The sequence below is a fragment of the Chrysochloris asiatica genome, unplaced genomic scaffold (genome assembly GCF_000296735.1).
Source record: "Chrysochloris asiatica unplaced genomic scaffold, ChrAsi1.0 scaffold00013, whole genome shotgun sequence".
Classification (NCBI taxonomy): domain Eukaryota; kingdom Metazoa; phylum Chordata; class Mammalia; order Afrosoricida; family Chrysochloridae; genus Chrysochloris; species Chrysochloris asiatica.
This window is the reverse complement of record NW_006408531.1, coordinates 24,528,538-24,547,221: the sequence shown is the minus strand read 5'-3', so window position 1 is coordinate 24,547,221 and position 18,684 is coordinate 24,528,538. Positions and strand designations below refer to the sequence as shown.

General features: G+C 38.8%; 1 protein-coding gene across 1 annotated transcript in view; it reads right to left on the bottom strand.

The window, feature by feature from the left end:
- Positions 1–18,684, bottom strand: part of ARHGAP18 (Rho GTPase activating protein 18) — a 188,498-nt gene that overhangs the window by 7,652 nt on the left and 162,162 nt on the right. Inside the window, exon 12 of the mRNA XM_006834674.1 lies at positions 17,390–17,530. Within this exon, the coding sequence (XP_006834737.1) occupies positions 17,390–17,530 (141 nt within the window). The remainder of the gene's footprint in view (positions 1–17,389; positions 17,531–18,684) is intronic.

Genomic DNA, 18,684 nt, shown 5'->3' with positions numbered 1-18,684 from the left:
TAGCCCTCCCCTATACATCTAGTAAAGGGTAACATGGGGCATTTACTTCAAACCTCGACAGAGACAAACACAAACATGGCCAGTTTAACACTAGTGATTCTGTTGGGTGAATAACTCCGTTGTGAGTGTTCTATTCGAACTTCTCTTACAGAGTGTGTTGGGTTAACCTGACCTCTTCAGTTCCTGCCTCATCTCTACTGTCCTAGCCAGACCTTGGTTTGGGTTGGGACTCCCGTTTTCAGAAGAACCACATAACGTAGCTTAAAACCTTAGTCTAGTCTCTGAACTTGGCCTTACCTCTAGGACACACAATTTTATCTTTTTCCTTGATTCTGTGACAGACTTTATTTCTATTTGTAACATTACAGAAAATATGTTTCTTCTGACAAAAGATGGGCCATTTGTAGTGGTAGTACTGTTACCTTTTTCCATTCAAAGCAATTAATTAAGTCAATGGCATATCATGTAACTGAGGGACTATGCTTCATGAACTTATCCCTTGGGTTTGCTCTCGATTCTATATTTCGCAGTATTCTACCTGCTGGCTTGGTCTCACCTGTTCCTTCACAGGATATGAAAAACAATAAAGCAGTACTGGCAAATTGAATGGTGAAGTAAAAACTGTCTAGTAGCATTCAAAGAATTAAATCTACATCCATGAAATCCACTCACCAACCTTTATCTAGTCAGGCAGCACAATGAATATTGGTACTTTATTTTTTGTGAGTTTATTATTATGGTTACTATAATGCGGAAGGCCCTGAATGGAAGTCTGGGGTTATGAGAGATACAAATTATGCTGAGAAAAACATGGTCAAGTCAAAGTGTCAAATATTCTTACACATAGGCATTGTCTAATGAAAGTAATAGTGACAGAAATTGTTTCCACTTTGTTTTACTTAGCTCCAGAATATCAAAAAAGACAAGCAAATCTATCCTGAAATTTAAAATGAGGTAAGATTATAGGATGAAGTTTTATATATGGAAAGTACAGAATAAATGTGAGCTATAAAACCAAAATGATCCAGAAAAATAATATATTATAATGGACAGTTAAGTGTGGCAACTGGATTCTGTTCCCTGCCCTTTTCTCCTACTACTTCTCGTGACACATTCTACTCTTGGACAAAACAAATCAACCAACAAAAGACCAGTTGCAATTCACTAAAACTATACCCTATTTTCCTATTTCTGTGCTTGGTCTACTTCTCTTCTGAAATATCCCTCCACAAGCCCTGATGGCTCTGTTGATTAGGCGTTGAGTTGCTAAATGCAAGGACAACAGTTCAAATCCTACAGCAGCTCTGAAGGAGCAAGATGAAGTTGTTACCTCTCATAAAGATTTGCTGCTGCTTCTGTTGTTGTTGTTGTTGTTAGGTGCTGTTGAGTAGGTTCTGACACATAGTAACCCTATGCACAATAGAACTTAATGAAAGTCCTGCGTCCTCCTCACAATTGTTTTTAAGCTTGAGTTTAAAAACATTGCTGCTGCCACTATGCCAATCCATCTTATTGGGGGGCTTCCTTTTTTTCACTGACCCTTCACTTTACCATGCATGATGGCCTTCTCCAGGGACTGGTCCCCCCTGAGAGTAGGCCCCAAGTATGAGAGATGAGGTCTCATCATCCTGGCCTCTAAGGAACATCCTGATTTATACTCTCAGAAACCTTACATAGGCTCACTAGGAATCCTGGTATGGCACTGTAAGATAAGCATTTGACTGCAAGGTCAATTTGTATCACAAGGTCAGTGGTTCAAACTCACCAGCTGCTCCTCAGAAACTCTATACAGTGTTTCTATGAATAGGAACTGCCTCGACCGCACTTACCAACAACATGAGTCAGCATCAACTTGATGACAGTGGGTCTGGCTTAAGTTTTGTGCCCATTCTCTAAGTCCCAGTTTAATATCTCAAGTTGCATGAAACCTTCTAAGATCGCCAATGTCAAAGGGGATTTCCCTTCACTGACTTCCATAAATCTCTTAATGAGAACACAGCAAGTCCACTGGCATCAAATCAATTCTGACTCATACCAACCCTTATATAGGTTTTCTGAAACTGTAAGACCATCGCTCATCTATCAGTCTGTAATGCTATGGTGGCTTTTTGTCATGGTGAAAGCTATGTCACCGGTGTTCTGAATACCAGTAGGGTCACCCGTGGTGGGCAGGATTCAGTGGTACTTCTAGAATAACACAGATTAGGAAGAAGGAGAGGTGGACCACTTCTGAGTGGTAAGTCCCTGAAAACTTTATGAACAGCAGTTAAACATTTTCTGATATATTGCTATAAGATGAGTCCCTCAGGTCAGAAGTCACTCAAAATATGACTGGGTAAGAGCTGCCTCCTCAAAATACAGCTGACCATAATATGGATGGAGTAAAGCTCTTGCATGATAGCATCTGGCAAGACCAAAGACTGATTCATTGCAAACACCATTTTTCAACAACATAAATTTTCAATATATATATATATATCACCAAATGTAATAGATGGGAATAAACTGATTATATTTAAGGAAAGCGACAATGAAGAAGACAATATCATCGGCCAATACAAGGTCTGCAGTTGACTGTGGAACAGACCATCAATTGCTCATATACAAGTATAGGCTGAAGCTGAATAAAATTGAAACAATTCCACAAGAGTCAAAGATGACCTTTAGTATGTCCCACCACAATTTAGACAGCATCTTAAAAACAGATTTTTATGCATTAGTCATCAATGAACAAAGACCAGAAGAGTTGTAGGAGGACATCAAGAACATCATATATGAAGAAAGCAAATGGTCCTTAAATAGACAGGAAAGAAAGCAAAGACCAAAACTTGCAAACGTGACTGGAAGAAATGGTAATCAGAAAAATTCAAGGGGCAGCTTAAGCAGACAAAGTAAAGTATTACAATGAAACATACAAAGGGAGTTAGAAAACTAAAGGGGGAAAGCTCAATCAATATTTTACAAGCTAAAAGAAATTAAGAAAAAAATCAAGCCTTGGATTGCAATATTTTAGAGTTATATGAGTAAAATATTGAATGATGCAGAAAACATGAAAAGAAATGGAAGGAATACACAGAGTCACTATACAAAAAGAAATGGTGGATGTTGAACCATTTCAAGAGGTAGCATAAGATCAAGAGGCAATGATACTGAAGGAAGAAGTCTAAGCTGCACTGAAGGCAATGGTGAAAAACAAGGCACCAGGAATTGACGGAATAAAAATTGAAATCTTTCAAGAAAGCGAGGTGGCACAGGAGGCACTCACTCATCTATGCCAAGAAATTTGGAAGACAACTATCTGGCCCACTGATTGGAAGAAATCCATATTTGTGCCCATTCCAAAGAGAGGTAACCCAATGGAATGCAGAATTCATTGGACAATATCTTTGATATCCCATGGGAATGAAGTTTCCCTAAAGGTAATACAGAAATGGCTGCAAGCATACATTGACAGAGAACTTCCAGAGTTTCAAGCCAGATTCAGAAGAGGCTGTGGAACGAGGGATATCATTGCTGATGCTAAGAGGATCTTGGCTGAAAGTGGATAACACCATAAAGATGCTTACTTGTGCTTTACTGATTACTCAAAGGTTTTCGATTGTGTGGATCATGGCAAGCTATGGACAACAACGAAGTATGAGTATTCAATTTTGTCAACAATTGTGAGGTTCACCCAAGGACTGGGCAGTGTTTTGTTCTGTTGTGCACAGGGATGCTATGAGTTGGTACTGATTTGATGGCACCCAACAACAATAACAACGAGCAAAATATTGAATGATGTAGAAAGCATCAAAAGACGATGGAAGGAATACAGAGAGACACCATATCTGAAAGAGATGGTCAGTGTTCAACCAACTGAAGATGTAGCATATGATCATGAGCCAATGATAATGAAGGAAGAAGTACAAGGTGTATCGAAGGTATTGCAAAGAACAAGTCTCTGGGAAGTGATGGAATACAAATTGAAATCTTTCAACAAACTGATGCAGTGCTGGAGGCAATCACTTATCAATGGCAAGAAATTGGGAAGACAAGCAACTGGCCAACTGACTAGAAGAGATCCATATTTGTACCCAACAAGAGGTGAACCAATGGTAATTGAAATAATCAGAGAATGTTACTAATAATAGCCCATGCAAGTAAAATTGTGCTAAAGAAATTCCAAAATGGCTGCAACCATAGATGGACAGAGGACTTCCACAGACTCAAACTGGATTCAGAAGAGGACGTGGAACAAGGGATATTATTGCTGACATGAGACGGATCTTGGCTGAAAGCAAAGAAAGTTGTTTACCTGTGTTTTACTGAGTACGCGAAAGCTTTTGATTATGTGGATCGTGACAAGCTACAGTCAGCATTTTGGAGAATGTGTATTCCAGAACTCTTAATTGTGCTCATGAGGAACCAGAACATTAACCAAGAGGCAGTTGTTCTAACAGAACATGGGAACACTGAATCACTTAAAATTATGAAAGGTGTGCAACAGGGTTGTATTCTTTCACCATACTTATTTAATCTGTATGCTGTGCAAATAATCTGAGAAGCTGGAATATGAAGAAAACCATGGCATCAGGATTGGAGGAAGACTCATTAACAACTAGTGATATGCAGATGATACAACCTTGCTTGCTGAAAGTGAAGAGGACTTAAAATATTGCTGATGAAGATGAAAAACCATAGCCTTTGGTATGTGTTGCATCTTAATGTAAAGAAAACAGAAATCCTCACCACTGGACCAATAAATAACATCACGATAAATGGAGAAAAGATTGAAGTTGTCAAAGACTTCATTTTGCTCAGATCAACCATCAACACTTATGGAAGAAGTAGTTAAGAAAGCATATGATGTATTATATTAAGCAAATGTGCTGCACAAGGCCTCTTTAAAGTGTTGAAGAACAAAGATGTCAGTTTGAGGACTAAGGTGCGCCTGACCCAAGCCATGGTATCTTCAATAACCTCATATGCATGTGAAAGTTGGACAGTGAATAACGTAGACTGTAGAATAATTGATGCATTTGATCTATGGTTGTGGAGGAGAATATGAAAAGTATCATGGACTGCCAAAAACACAAATTAATCTGTGTTAGAAGACATACAACGCAAGAATGCTCCCTGGAAGTCAGAATGGCCAAACTTTACCTCTCATACTTTGGACATATTTTCAGGAGGGACCTGTCCCTGGAGAAGGATATCATGTTTGGTAAAATGGAGTGTCGGAGAAAAAGAGGAAGACATCCAATGAGATGGATTGCCACAGTGGCAGCAGCGATGAGCTCAAATGTAGGAACAATTGTGAGGTTGAAGCAGGACCGGGCAGTGTTTGGTTCTGTTCTGCATAGGGTCACTATAAATCAGTACTGATTCAAGGACACCTAACAATAACATACTAATGTTTACTTCCTGAAAGGTAAAAACGTATCATAAGAACATTGATGAAAAGAAACAAGTTAACTTGCTTCTGTCACATGGTTATTGAAAAGAAACAGGAAGCGAAAGAAGGGAAGAAAAAAAATTACAGGTGTTAAAAGAGGTCATTTTATTGTACCACAGTGAAAGAATGAGAAAAGTCAGTTATCAAATTTAGCATCCTTGTGTTTAAGGGTTCAACCATTTTCCTCATGAACAACTAACTATAAGCCTCGAATAATATGGCCATAGACCTTTGTTTTATAAATCAGCTTAGGATTGCAAATGTAGACCATACAGTCATGTTCCTCATAACACACAGCACTGAGTTCTGCGTTGTTGTTGTTATGTGTCATGGAATCAGTTCTTACTCATAGAGACCCTGTACAGTGTTATGAGGCTATAAATCCTTACAGGAGCAGAAAGCCTCATCTTTCTCCTGCAGAACAGCTGGTAGTTTCAAACTGCTGACCATGAGATCAGCAGCCTGATTTGTAACCACTACGCTACCAGAGCTCCTTCTAGATAGCACTATACCTGGCATGTGAATTCAGGCCATTCTGATAAAGCTTGAAGGACGGAGTTCCAAGTATTAGCTTCTGAGAGTATTGGAGAGTTCTCAAGCAAGTATATGTGAGATGTCAGATAACTGTCATACTGTGGGGCAGAAGAGCTGGATTTTCTCAACCTAAGGGTACTTTCCCACAACTTTCTTAAGACTGTGAGGTTAACTATTTCCCTCGTCTCCTTCACTCAAAGATCAGAAAGGAGGCTGGGCCAACTCTGACTCAGCTTTAACCTTAGCCAAATTACAAACTGTAAACGCCTGGACTCATTTCACATAGCAATAGAATATCACTGTCCTTGGAAAAGCCTTCAATTAGGTCAATAACTTCCACATGGAAGCTCCCACATTGACCATGAGGATGAGTCACCACATTCCCTGACAACTTGGGAGCCAGTACTCTAGCAGATGTGTGTGTGTGTGTGTGTGTGTGTATGTTTACAGGATAGGAACGAGTCCCGGCCTCTTTGTTGAGACGTCTGAATTCTCACAATAATACACAGATTGGCAGTGTAACTCAAGATGAATCTATCGTACTCTTTTCTGTTTGAGAAGACATTAGCTTAACTAGTAGATGTCTTTGTTAAAGATGAAGACCTCAGAAGTTGTTTCTGGAAAGTTTTTGCTGGATATCTTGACAAGGTGGCCAGATGATATTTACATGAAGATAATAAATGATGCCAAAGTTCTTGTTTAAATAGTGTAAGACAACCACTATGAAGCTCCCAAATTATGCTGTATCAAATACTAAAGCTATCTGTATGCCAATTGCATTAAGCTGCCAAGCTTTGAAAAGATACAACATTTTGGATCAATAAGCCAAATAGTCTATTCTTAATCTGAGCCACAAAAATAGTTGAATATGTACAGAATATCTTTGTAACCTTCCTATCTCACATTTTTGTCTAACAGCTGTGACTTTGTCCCTACATTTTGTGTGTGTCTGCTTGCGAACAGAAACGATGCAGTATGCAACAAGATTGGAGAAGAGCAGCAAACAATACACCACACCGTTAACAATTAGTCAAAGGATTTTACAGCATGAAAAATGTTAAATCAATTTCCTATCCATGCAAAGACTACGATAATAGAGAAAATGATCTTATATGATACTCACATGTTTTACATATTGAACTAAAGCATGTTTCTAAAATTTGATTTCTCATTTTTCAGCTAAATAAACAGTGATTTTACTCTGCTTTAAAAGGTATAGGTAGAACACTGCAGGGCTTATGTGTTTGCACTCTAGAGATGAGAAATTTAAATCCCCACCAGACCTTCAGAAGACACATTCGTTTCTTCCAGTTTTTCATTAAAAGTTAATTTAAATGTAAAGCTGGCATCTTTACTATTATAGAAAAAGTTTGTTATCTTCAAAAGGGCAAATTGGCAATACAGCTTTCTCAAAAGAAAGCCAGATATAACACACATTTTGAAAATTAAACAAGGACATTTTAGCAAGGTATCTTAAACTGAAATAGCATATTAATCATCCTAGTGTGAGCCCAAAATACTGGGAGGTAGAGATACAAAAGGAATCCTCAACTATCTGTAACTGTCCATGTTCTGATTATAATTTGGCCTTTGATATCCAAATGCTTTAAAATTTTATCCAATTCACAGATTCAGAGAACTAGCAAGAAAGGCCTTAAGTTATTCCCATAATCAGCATTTAATTTATAATGAAATAAGTTCTCTGGTATTTTTTCCTTTAATGTGGCATTATTTTATATACTATAAAAAATCAGGCAATATCTTAAAAAAAAACCCCAAGTTTTGCATTTTAAATTACAATTTGATTTTCCATATGGAACCCTAAAGTAAATCCATACATTGCTCCCAGTTCAAAAGCAACTAATTGAAACAATGCCCGCAATGATGTTCTAAAATCAGCAATGGAATCGTCACATAAAAATTGTGACTAAAACAAAACCCCAGTGACACACCAGCAGAGCACACATGTACTGCTGCTAATTCAGGATGGTTTTGGTGGGACCAGCCCCACAAAAACCTAAGCCATTGCTGTTAAGTCTATTTCACTACAGTAACCTTGAAGGGCAGGACGGGACTTGCCCACAGGGTTTCTAGGTTGCATATCTTTACACAAGCAGAAGGCCACATCTTTCTCTGGTGGAGTCAGGTTGTAATCAAGCGGCTAACTACTGTACTACCAGGGCTCCGATGGCACCAACAGATCTCTTAAAATGTTACAATATCATTTTGAAACTTTTGACAAGTCCAGTAAGGCCTCTAAAACTGGCATTGCTCATCTGCAAATTGGGTGTGGCACTAGATGTTCCTGAGTGAATCATAAGTTTAATTTAGTGAAAGAGAACTTGTGTTCCCTCTACTCAGGAGATCAAATGGGCTGAGCAATGTGCCACATTGCACAGAATCTCTGAGCCTATACTCTGGGCCCCGTTCTCTCATAAATGTGCAGCTTTCTTTTAATTGCAGGGGTGAGTTTGGATGACTTGAGAAAAAAGCACACAAACCTAGGTCTAAATGGTTCTTGAAGAATGGATGATTCACTGGATCCTCACCAAAGCTACCTCTAGATCTTTATTAATTAGAGATGTAATTTGAGGTATTTGGAGTCCTGGTGTGACACTGTGGAATAAAGCACTGGTCCACCAGGTTGCTCCGCAGAATCGCTATACAGGGTCACTGAGTTGAAACCAATTCAACAGACACTTAACAACACAAACAATATGGGGTATAAGGAGCTCTGGTAGCGTAGTGGTTACGAATCGGGCTGCGAACCTTAAGGTCAGCGGTTCGAAACTACCAGCTGCTCTGCGGGAGAAAGATGAGGCTTTCTACTCCTGTAAAGATTTACACCCTCGGAAACCCTGTACAGGGTCGCTGTGGGTCGGAACCGACTCGACGGCACATAACAACAACAGTACCCTAAATGGAGTCCTGGTGTGGCGCTGTGGACTAATGCACTGGACTGCAAAGTCGGTTTGAACTGCAAAGTTGGCAGTTGAAGCTCACCAGCCACTCCTCGGAAACCCTATACAGGATCGCTATGGTCAGAACCAGCTTGACGTCATTTAACAACAACAACAAGCGCCCTAAATGGCACAACCAGTTAAGTGTTCAGCTACCAACCAAAAGGTAAGCAATTCAAACCCACCTAGAGTCACCTTAAAATTAAGGCCTACTGATCTATGTCCAAGATACCAAAGCCAATGAAAGCCCCGTGCACTGAAATACACAGCGTAAGGTACCTCAAGTCAGACTCAACGTGGCATCATTTATCTTGCAGGGGGGAGGGGAGGGAGCAAAACAGGATGTCTGCTGTGGCATCCTTAAAGATACTAAAAGAAAAAAAGTGGGGGCAAGGAAAGAAAGTAATAGGACCACAAAGGTGTGTTTTATTGGTGATGGGTATATGGGGGTTCATATATTACTCTCCTACTTTTGTCTGTTGTTGTTGTTACACGCCATCGAATTGGTTCTGACACACAGTGATCCTGTACAGGATTTCAGAGAGTGGCTAGTGAATTTGAATTACCAACCTTGAGATGACCAGTCCAGTGCTTATCCTACAGCATATTATATTAGAAAAATTCCAGAATAAAATTAAATAGACATGTGTATTTATACATACACACATAACAAATGTGTGTGTGTAGGGGGATCATCTTACAGTCTATAAAATACACATGCCCAGAGTCTATTCCTAGGAGATTCTGATTCGGTAACTAATGCTTTTGTTGTTGTTATTGCTTTCTTGAATACTACTACAGATCTAGTGCACGCTTCTGATTAAACAGTATGAATGTGGTTTAACTTATTCATTTTACAAAGGAAAGTGAGGCCCAGAGAGATACAATGACTATCCTTTCAAGCCACATGAAGTCTGGTATGTGTATGGTGGAACAAAGAGCAATAGGGATTACAAACATAAATTCAAGATTATCAGAAAACAATTCATTTTAAAGGTCTACAATTTTGTTATATTTCACCAGGAATTTGAACCAGTCAGTACTGGTTCAACCCACTGCAAAAAAAATTGCATTTTAGTTCAACTATTAAAAATTTGCATTTCTACCCCAAATATACTAAATATCTATATTTTAACGTAAGAATCAGCTGGAGATTTTGTTGAAATGTAGATACTCATTCAATGTATATACTGGGTGGAAATGCAAATTCTCAGCAGGGATCAAACCTAATGAGCATGTTCAAAGCCCTTTTTATCACCAAGTGGCTTTTCCTAGTGTAATTAACCGGTAAGTCTCATTAGTATTTAAGTGCATCCACATTTCTATCACCACCATTCTTTTGTCAGTTTTTTCTACTATGGTGGTTTGTGTGTCACTTACTGTGGTCAGTTTTAACAGAGCTCCCAGGCTAAGACTAGGAAGAAGGAGAGGTCAACCACTTCTGAAAAGTTAGCCACTGAAACCCTTATGAATAGCAGTGAGACACTGTGCCTGATATAATGCTGGAAAATGAGCCATTCAGGTGCAAGGCACTCAAAATATGACTAGGGGAGAGTTACCTGCTCAAAGTAGACTTGGCCTTAGCAAAGTGGATAGAGCAAAACTTTTAAAACTTTAATTTGCTGAGGGGGCACAACTAAAAATGATAAGAAACAGCTACAAGCATCCATTAATAATCAGGACATAGAATGTATGAAGTATAAATCTATGAAAATTGTAAGTTGTCAAAACTAAAATGGAACACATAAAGATCAATATCCTAGAAATTAGTGAGCTGAAATGGGCTGGTATTGATAATTTTGAATTGGACAATCAAATGATTTACTATGCCCAGAACATGAATTTGAAAAGGAATGGCATCATATTCACCAACAAAAAGAACAACCCAAGGTCTATCTTGGAGTACAATGTTGTCTGTTATAAGATAATCTCTATCTGTCTACAAGGAAAACCACGATCATTCAGATTTATGCACCAACTACTAAAGACAATCATTAAGAAATTAGCGAATTCTAAGAAATTCTTCATTCTCGAAGTTATCAAATTCATACTCCAGATTTGTTGATAATTATGGGTGATTGGAATGCAAAACTTAGGAACAAAGAGGATGAATCAGTAGTGAGACAACAGAGCTTCAGTGATAGATATGATGTTGGGGATATTACAAATAGAATTTTTTATTACAATGACCTATTCATTGCAAATACTTTTTTCAACTACACACAAATTAAGACTACACATGGACCTTACTAGGTGGAATAAAAAGTTATCAAGCTGACTACATCTGGGGGAAGAAATTATGAAGAAGCTCAATATCATCAGGCATCAAGTTCAAACTGAAACTGAAGAAAAATTTTTAAAGTCCATGAGAGCCAAAAAACATAATAAAACAGGGAATGGAAGGAAAAAAAAAAAAAGTCCATGAGAACTAAATTGTGACCTTGAATATATCCCATCTGAACTTAGAGACCATCTCAAGAACACATTTGATGCATTTGACACTAATGACTGAAGACCAGAAGAGATAAGGGATGACATCAAGAGCATCACACATGAAAAAAGCAAAAGATGATTAAAAAGACAGGAAAGAAAGAAAAGACCAAAAGGAATGTCAGAAGAGACTCTGAACTTGCACTTGTATGTAGACAAACTTAAGTAACTGGAAGAAATGATAGAGTCTAAGACCTGAACAAAAAATTTCAAAGGGCAGCACAGGAAGAGAAAGTCAAGCATTATAATGAAATGTGCAAAGACCTGAAGTTAGAAAATCCAAAGGGAAGATGTTTAGCATTCCTGAAGCTGAAAGATCTGAAGAAAAAATTCAAGCGTTAGATTGCAGTATTGAAGATTCTGTGTGCAAAACGTGGAAAAAAGATGTGGCTTTCTGCTCTTGTAAAGATTTACAGCTTCAGAAATCCTATATAAGGTTGCTATGACTTGGAACTGACTCGATGACACTTAACAACAAAACAACAACATAGGCAAAATATTAATAATACAGGAAGCATCAAAGAAGCTGGAAGCAATACACAGTCACTGTACCAAAAAGAATTGGCTGATGTTCAACCATGTCAAGAGATATCATATGATCAAGAACAGAATGTATTGAAGGCAACGATAAAAAACAAGACTTCAGAAACTGACAGAATAGAAATTGAAATCTTTCAACAAACTGATGAAGTACAGGAGATGCTTACTTGTCTATGTCAAGATATTTGGAAGATAGCAACCTTGCCAACTGAATGGAAGAGATCCATACTTGTGCCTGTTTCAAAGAAAAGTAACCCAACAGAATAGAGAAACTATAAGATAATATAATTAATATCACATATAAGTAGATTTTTGATGAAGATAGTTCAAAAACAGATGTAGCAGTACATTAACAGGAAGCTGCCAGAAACTCCAGCCTAATTCCGAGGAGGACTTAGAATAGGGCTATCATTGTCACATGGATCTCTGAAAGCAGAGAATATCAGAAAGATATTTACTTGTGCTTTACTGACCATGCAAAGGCATTCTGCTGTGTGTGTCATAATAAACTTTGGATAATAAGAATTCCAGAAAACTTAACTGTGCTGATGAGGAACCTATACATAGACCAAGAGGCTGTCATTCCAACAGAACAAGGAGATACTGAATGGTTTAAAATCAGGAAAAGTGTGTGCCACGGTTGTATTCTTTCACCATATTTACTCAATCTGTTTGCTGAGCACATAATCCAGGAATCTGGATTAAATGAAGAAGAATGTGGCATCAGAATTGGAGGAAGACTCATTAACAAATTTTGATATGCAGATGGCACAATTTTGCTTGTTAATTACAACCTCCAGTATGGATTGTACCTCACTGTAAAGAAACGAAAGATCCTCACAACTGGACCAATAAATAACACAATTAATAAAGAAGAGTAAAGTTGTTAAAGACTTCATTTTGCTTAGATCCACAACCAACACTCATGGGAACAGTAGTCAAATCAGACGAATTGGGCAAAACTGCTGCAAAAGACTGCTTTATAGTGTTAAAAAAAAACAAAGATTTCACTTTGAAGACTAAAGTGCATCGGACTCATAGGCATGTGAGAGTCAGACAATTAATAAGAGAGACATAGAAGAACTGATGCATTTGAGTTATGATGCTGGCAAAGAATATTGAAATTACTATGTAAAGAATGCTCCTTAGGAAAAAGAATTAGTAAGACTTAGTTTCTTGTACTCTGAACCAACAACAACAAAAAGGAAGACCCCAACAACATGAACTGACACAGTGACAGCAACAATGGCTCAAAACAACAAATGTGAGATTAGTGTTTCATTGTGTTGTGCAACAGAGTCGCTATGAGTCGGAACAGACTTGACAGCACCTAACAACAATAAAAAAAACATTTGTACTAAACAATTAATATGCTGTAGTCATTACGAATCGGGCTGTGAACCGCAAGGTCCGCAGTTCGAAACTACCAGCTGTTCTACAGGAGAAAGATGAGGCTTTTTGCTCCTGTAAAGATTCACGGCCTCGGAAACCCTGTACAGGGTCGCTATGGGTCAGAACCGACTTCACGGAATATAACAACAACATGTGGTGCTGCAGGATAATGCACTGGACCACAAAGTTGGTTTCAAATGCAAGGTCGGTGGTTCATATCCACCAGGCACTCCTCAGAAACCCTATACAGGGTCACAATGAGGCAGAGCCAACTCGACAGCAATTAACAACAGTACAGTTTGTCACATCTTCATGACAAACCTTGCAATGACCACATATCACCTAGGCTAAATCTAAATTCCCAATGATGGTCTACAAGGCCCTACATGATCTGGCTCCACTGACTTTCCGACCTGACTTCATATCCTCTTAATTCCTCAACCCCAGCCACATTCACTTCTGCAGCTCTTTAAAAACCCCAAGAAGTTCAAGCCTTAAGGCTTTTGCATAGACTATTCCCTCCACCTGGAATGTGTTTTCTCAGCTAGCTACATAAGTGAGCAACTTGACCTCCTTCAACCGATCACCCAATTTAATATTACAAGAGGCTCCGCCTCTCAATTTATTTCCCTTTCCTTGTTCTACTATTTTAGTATTTTTAGAGCCATTTTAAACACACACACACACATATACATGTTGTTGTTGTTGTTGTTAAGTGCCATCGAGTCGGGTCCGACCCATAGCGACCCTGTACAGGGTTTCCGAGGGTGTAAATCTTTACGGGAGTAGAAAGCCTCATCTTTCTCCCGCGGAGCAACTGGTAGTTTCTAACCGCTGACCTTAAGGTTCGCAGCCCGATTCGTAACCACTACGCTAACAGAGCTCCTACACATATACATAACTACATTTATTTTCATTTATAGAATCTAATCTCCACAAGGGCAATCATCTTTGTCTATTTTGTTCAATAAGGGATCCCAAGTACCTAGAACAGTCCCTGAGACATGGTAGCCACACACCAAATGATTTGTTGAACAAAAGAATAAAACACGCCAGGCAGCTGTATGCCTTTAGTGGAAGGGTTGCATAGTTAAATTAATGAGGGAGAGAGTGAGAAAACCTAAACCAACAAAGTAGGATGAAGTGGAGACATATAGCAAAATAGATAGCCCCCATCCACCCAAAGGAGTCCTGGTGTGGGGCTGTGAGTTAATGAGCCAGACTGCAAAGCCATTTGAACTGCAAGGTCGGCGGTTCAAGCTCACCAGTGCTCCTTGGAAACCCTACACAGGGTTGCTGTGAGTCGGAATCGACTTGATGCCAATAACAACACCCATCCAAAGGACTAACTGCTACCCCGATGCAGTAAATTATTATCCCATAGGAATGCACAATTCCTCTACCCATCCTCAAGCTCATTCAACTTGTCAAGTTCAGATGGAAATCCAGATTTTACTTAAAATCTTTTAGCTTTAAAATTCTGCCCATAAATCAAATATTTTAAGGCAAAATTGCAAGTCAAACACACCTCCACTGTGGACCACATCCACCAGCAGGCTGTCACTGCCACAAAGCTTCCTTGCTGGCCAGGCATTCTCTTACTGCCTGAATTGTACCTATGTGTTTTTCAAGGCTCCACTCAGCTGTCTCCCAGGGAAACCTGGCTCGTGCCTTAAGTCATCACCACTCCCTCTTTTGTGCCCAGGGTACCCTGGCCAGGCTGCCATCAGAGCACTGTCCCTCCTTTCTCCTTGGGGATGAGATTCCTTTGGAAACCCAACATGAAGTGGGTATTAGGCACCAAGGAGGAAGGCACTTAGTAGCAAATTGGTACATGAATAATTGAATTTCACCAAAGAGAAAACCACAGTTCAGACAGACTGACAGCTAATAAATGATAAAACCAAGATTGAAATCCAGATCGAAATCCTAAATTCTTCCAATGACATTGCAGCCTTAAGATGTACAGACAATTCTCAGACCAGTTTATGTCTACTTAACCCAGTGTGCAACATAGAGAGATCCAAGCTACCGCTGTTAATCTATAACGACAAAGTTATTTCATACTCTATGCCCAGAAAAGAGAACATTACAAATTTTAATCTAAGGATTTATTGTTAAAATTGTACACCACAGATTTTATTTTCTTAAGGAGACTTATGCCTAAGAGAATCACATTGTAAGTGTCTTATTAAAAAACAAAGTTATGGTCACTTAAATTAGTATGAACATGTTGTTGTTGTTAAGTGCCGTTGAGTCGGTTCCGACCCATAGCGACACTGTGCAGGGTTTCCGCGGGTGTAAATCTTTACGGGAGTAGAAAGCCTGATCTTTCTCCCGCGGAGCAGCTGGTAATTTTGAACCGCTGACCTTAAGGTTCACAGCCCGATTTGTAACCACTACGCTACCAGAGCTCCTTAGTATGAACATATAAAGGCTATAATGTAAGAAAGTATTTACTTATTTCCCATGGGTTTAGAGGCAATCCTGGTGTGGCACATATAAAACATGCATGTGGCACTGTAGGGTAAAGCACTGGACCACAAGAATGGTTTGAACTGAAAGGCTGGCAGTTTATACCCACCAGCTGCTCCTTGGAAACTCTATACATGGTTGCTATGAGTTGGAACCAACTCTATGGCACATAACAACAACAGAATATTTTAAAGTTAAATAAAATGATATCTCAAAAATCCTTTCTAAATGTAGACAAAGTACCTTCTAAAAAAATGTAACAGTATTTCCCGTTCCCATTTAGTATATGAACATATTACACTATTTTATGAGATACTTTTTAAAAAATTGATTTAAAATTTTACAAAAACAGGATGGAAAGCATCATTTTGTAAAATTGCCAAGCTATTTTCACTTAAATTTAGGAATAATAATTTTTTTTTGTAATTACTGGGTCCCTACACAGGCACAGGAGAAAGATGAGGTTGTCTGCTCGGGTGAGGATTTACAAACCCTAAGGAGTCTGAGTCGGGTGTGAGAAGCTTGCCAGAGCAAAAATTCAAAGGCAAATTACTGCATTTCCACAAGATTCCACAAGATGTCAGCACTTAACTGAACAACCTCAAAGTGTAGTCTATAAACAGAACAATAAAAAGCAATGCTTGTATTTCACCATCTGAGTTAAAGCTTTGGGAAAGACTCACTACATAAATGTGCTTCGTGTATGTTTCACTATTTTTCCTAGTATACTTTTAAGAGTTGTCATTAAGTGCCATCGAGTCAGTTCTGACTCATAGCGACCCTGTATAAGGTTTCTGAGGAAAGGCTGTGAGTTTGAACCACAAATGTTGCAGTTCAAACGGACCTTGCAGTCCAGTGCTTACTCTACAGTGTACACCAGGAGTCCTGTGAGTCAGAAGTGACTTCACAGAACTTACCAACTCTTAGAGCAGTTTGCAAAAAGTGACGTTTAATATTTCCTTACAGAAACATTTTTATTTCTCTCTTTCCAGGAGAAGTCTTTCCGGACTTCTCTTCAGACCACGTTAAAAACATGGAAGTATTTATCTAAGTCTAGGAATTATACTTGTTGTCTTTGCTAGGTTCTGTTGAGTGGGTTCTGATTCATGCACAAAAGAATGAATCACTTTCTGGTCCTTTGCCATCCCCATAATCGTTAACTTGAAGCATTACCCTAGGAAGAACAAAAACATTAGCCTATTTGTCTATCTGGATTATTTAGCTATTTTGTTTCTCCCCTTTTACAGATGAGAACACTGGGGGGGAAATCAGTAGTTCACTGGGGTACTCTTACCATACTCTACATTCTGTATTCAGTGGGAGTTCAACACTCCTATCTTATTATTTTCCTTTGTTTTCCATTAATATCAGACATCCTGATTCACCAATGCCTGATCAACTGTCCCTACCGGTCATTAGTAATAGTAGGAACACAGTTACTGTTATTGATGCCTCTGACTTATGAACAGCTTTGTATGTGTGTAAAAGTCACATTTGGAACATTTAAAATCCTTTTGGGAGGAAGAGAAACCTATATAAACACACATCGTTAAGTTTTTCTTACATCATTTGGATTCTTATCTTGCTTTTCATGTTTTTCTCGATCATAAGCCATTTTCTTCAGCAGTTTCTTCATTGCTTTTTTATCCTTTTTCGCATTTACAGTGTTCTGTTTCCTCACTTGGTTCACAATAAATTTGGGAATCTAAGAAGAAATTAAATTAAGAAGAAAATAAAAATCACCATTTTTAGCTACAGAAATCATTATCTTATTTCTCATATTTCAAGAGGAATTTGATAAGACTGTCACTTTGCATTCACTAATCATTAATACTGTGAAGAGGGATAGCATCATATTTTTCACTGTAGACCACGTGGAAAAAACACCCATTTTATGCAATTTACCACCCATTGTGCAAGGCTCCAAAAGAGGCTCTTTTTTTTTTTTTTTTAACTGTTTTATTGTAGTTTGGGTATAAGTTTATAAAGCAAATTAGTTTTTCATTCAATAATTTATTCACATTTTGTTTCATGACACTGGCTGCTCTCCCTCCAATGTGACAGCACTCTCCCCTCCTCATCCCTGGGATCTCCATTTCCACTCATTCTTCTTTCCTGCCCCTTCCTGTCTTCTGAACTTGGTCTGGGGGCAAATGCTGACCTTTTGGTCTCATATGGCTAATCACATTATTTATAGCTTTGTCTACTGTTTAGCTGAAAGTTGACGCCCAGGTGTGGGTTCAGTTCCAGTCATGAATGGGGTCTCGGCACCACAGTCTTGCCAGTTCCACCAGTCTCTATCAGACCAGTAAATCTGATTTTGGATTTTGTTCTACTTACCCCCACCCCACCTCTGTACAGACTGTGATCCTGGTCAAAGATGTCAAGTAGCTGGGCCCCATCAAGTTTTCTGGTTTCAGGGTAGTGGAGGCTGTGGGTCATGTAGTCCCTTAGTTTTTTGGACCAATTGTTTCTCTTCAGTCTTTTTCTTCACTCTTCTTTGCTCCAGAATGGGGAAGACTAATAGTTGCATCTTAGATTGCCACTCACAAGCTTTTAATACCCTAGTCATTGCTTACTAAAGTAAGATGTAGATCACTGTCTTTGTGGACTATGCTATACTAACTGGCCAACACGTCCTCCAAAACTGGTTTAAAGTCACCAAGCCCAGTGACTCGCTCCCTACAGGTGTTTGGTTAGGGCTAAGAAGTTTTCAGAACTTTGTCCCTGGTATGCTCTACTGTATCCTTGAATATATTTGCAGCACATACAAAAACATATGTAGAAATATCCTCTGCCAAACCTATATATATTCATGGGTGTACTCCTGTTCACCTTTCCACAGCTGTGCAGCTTGCA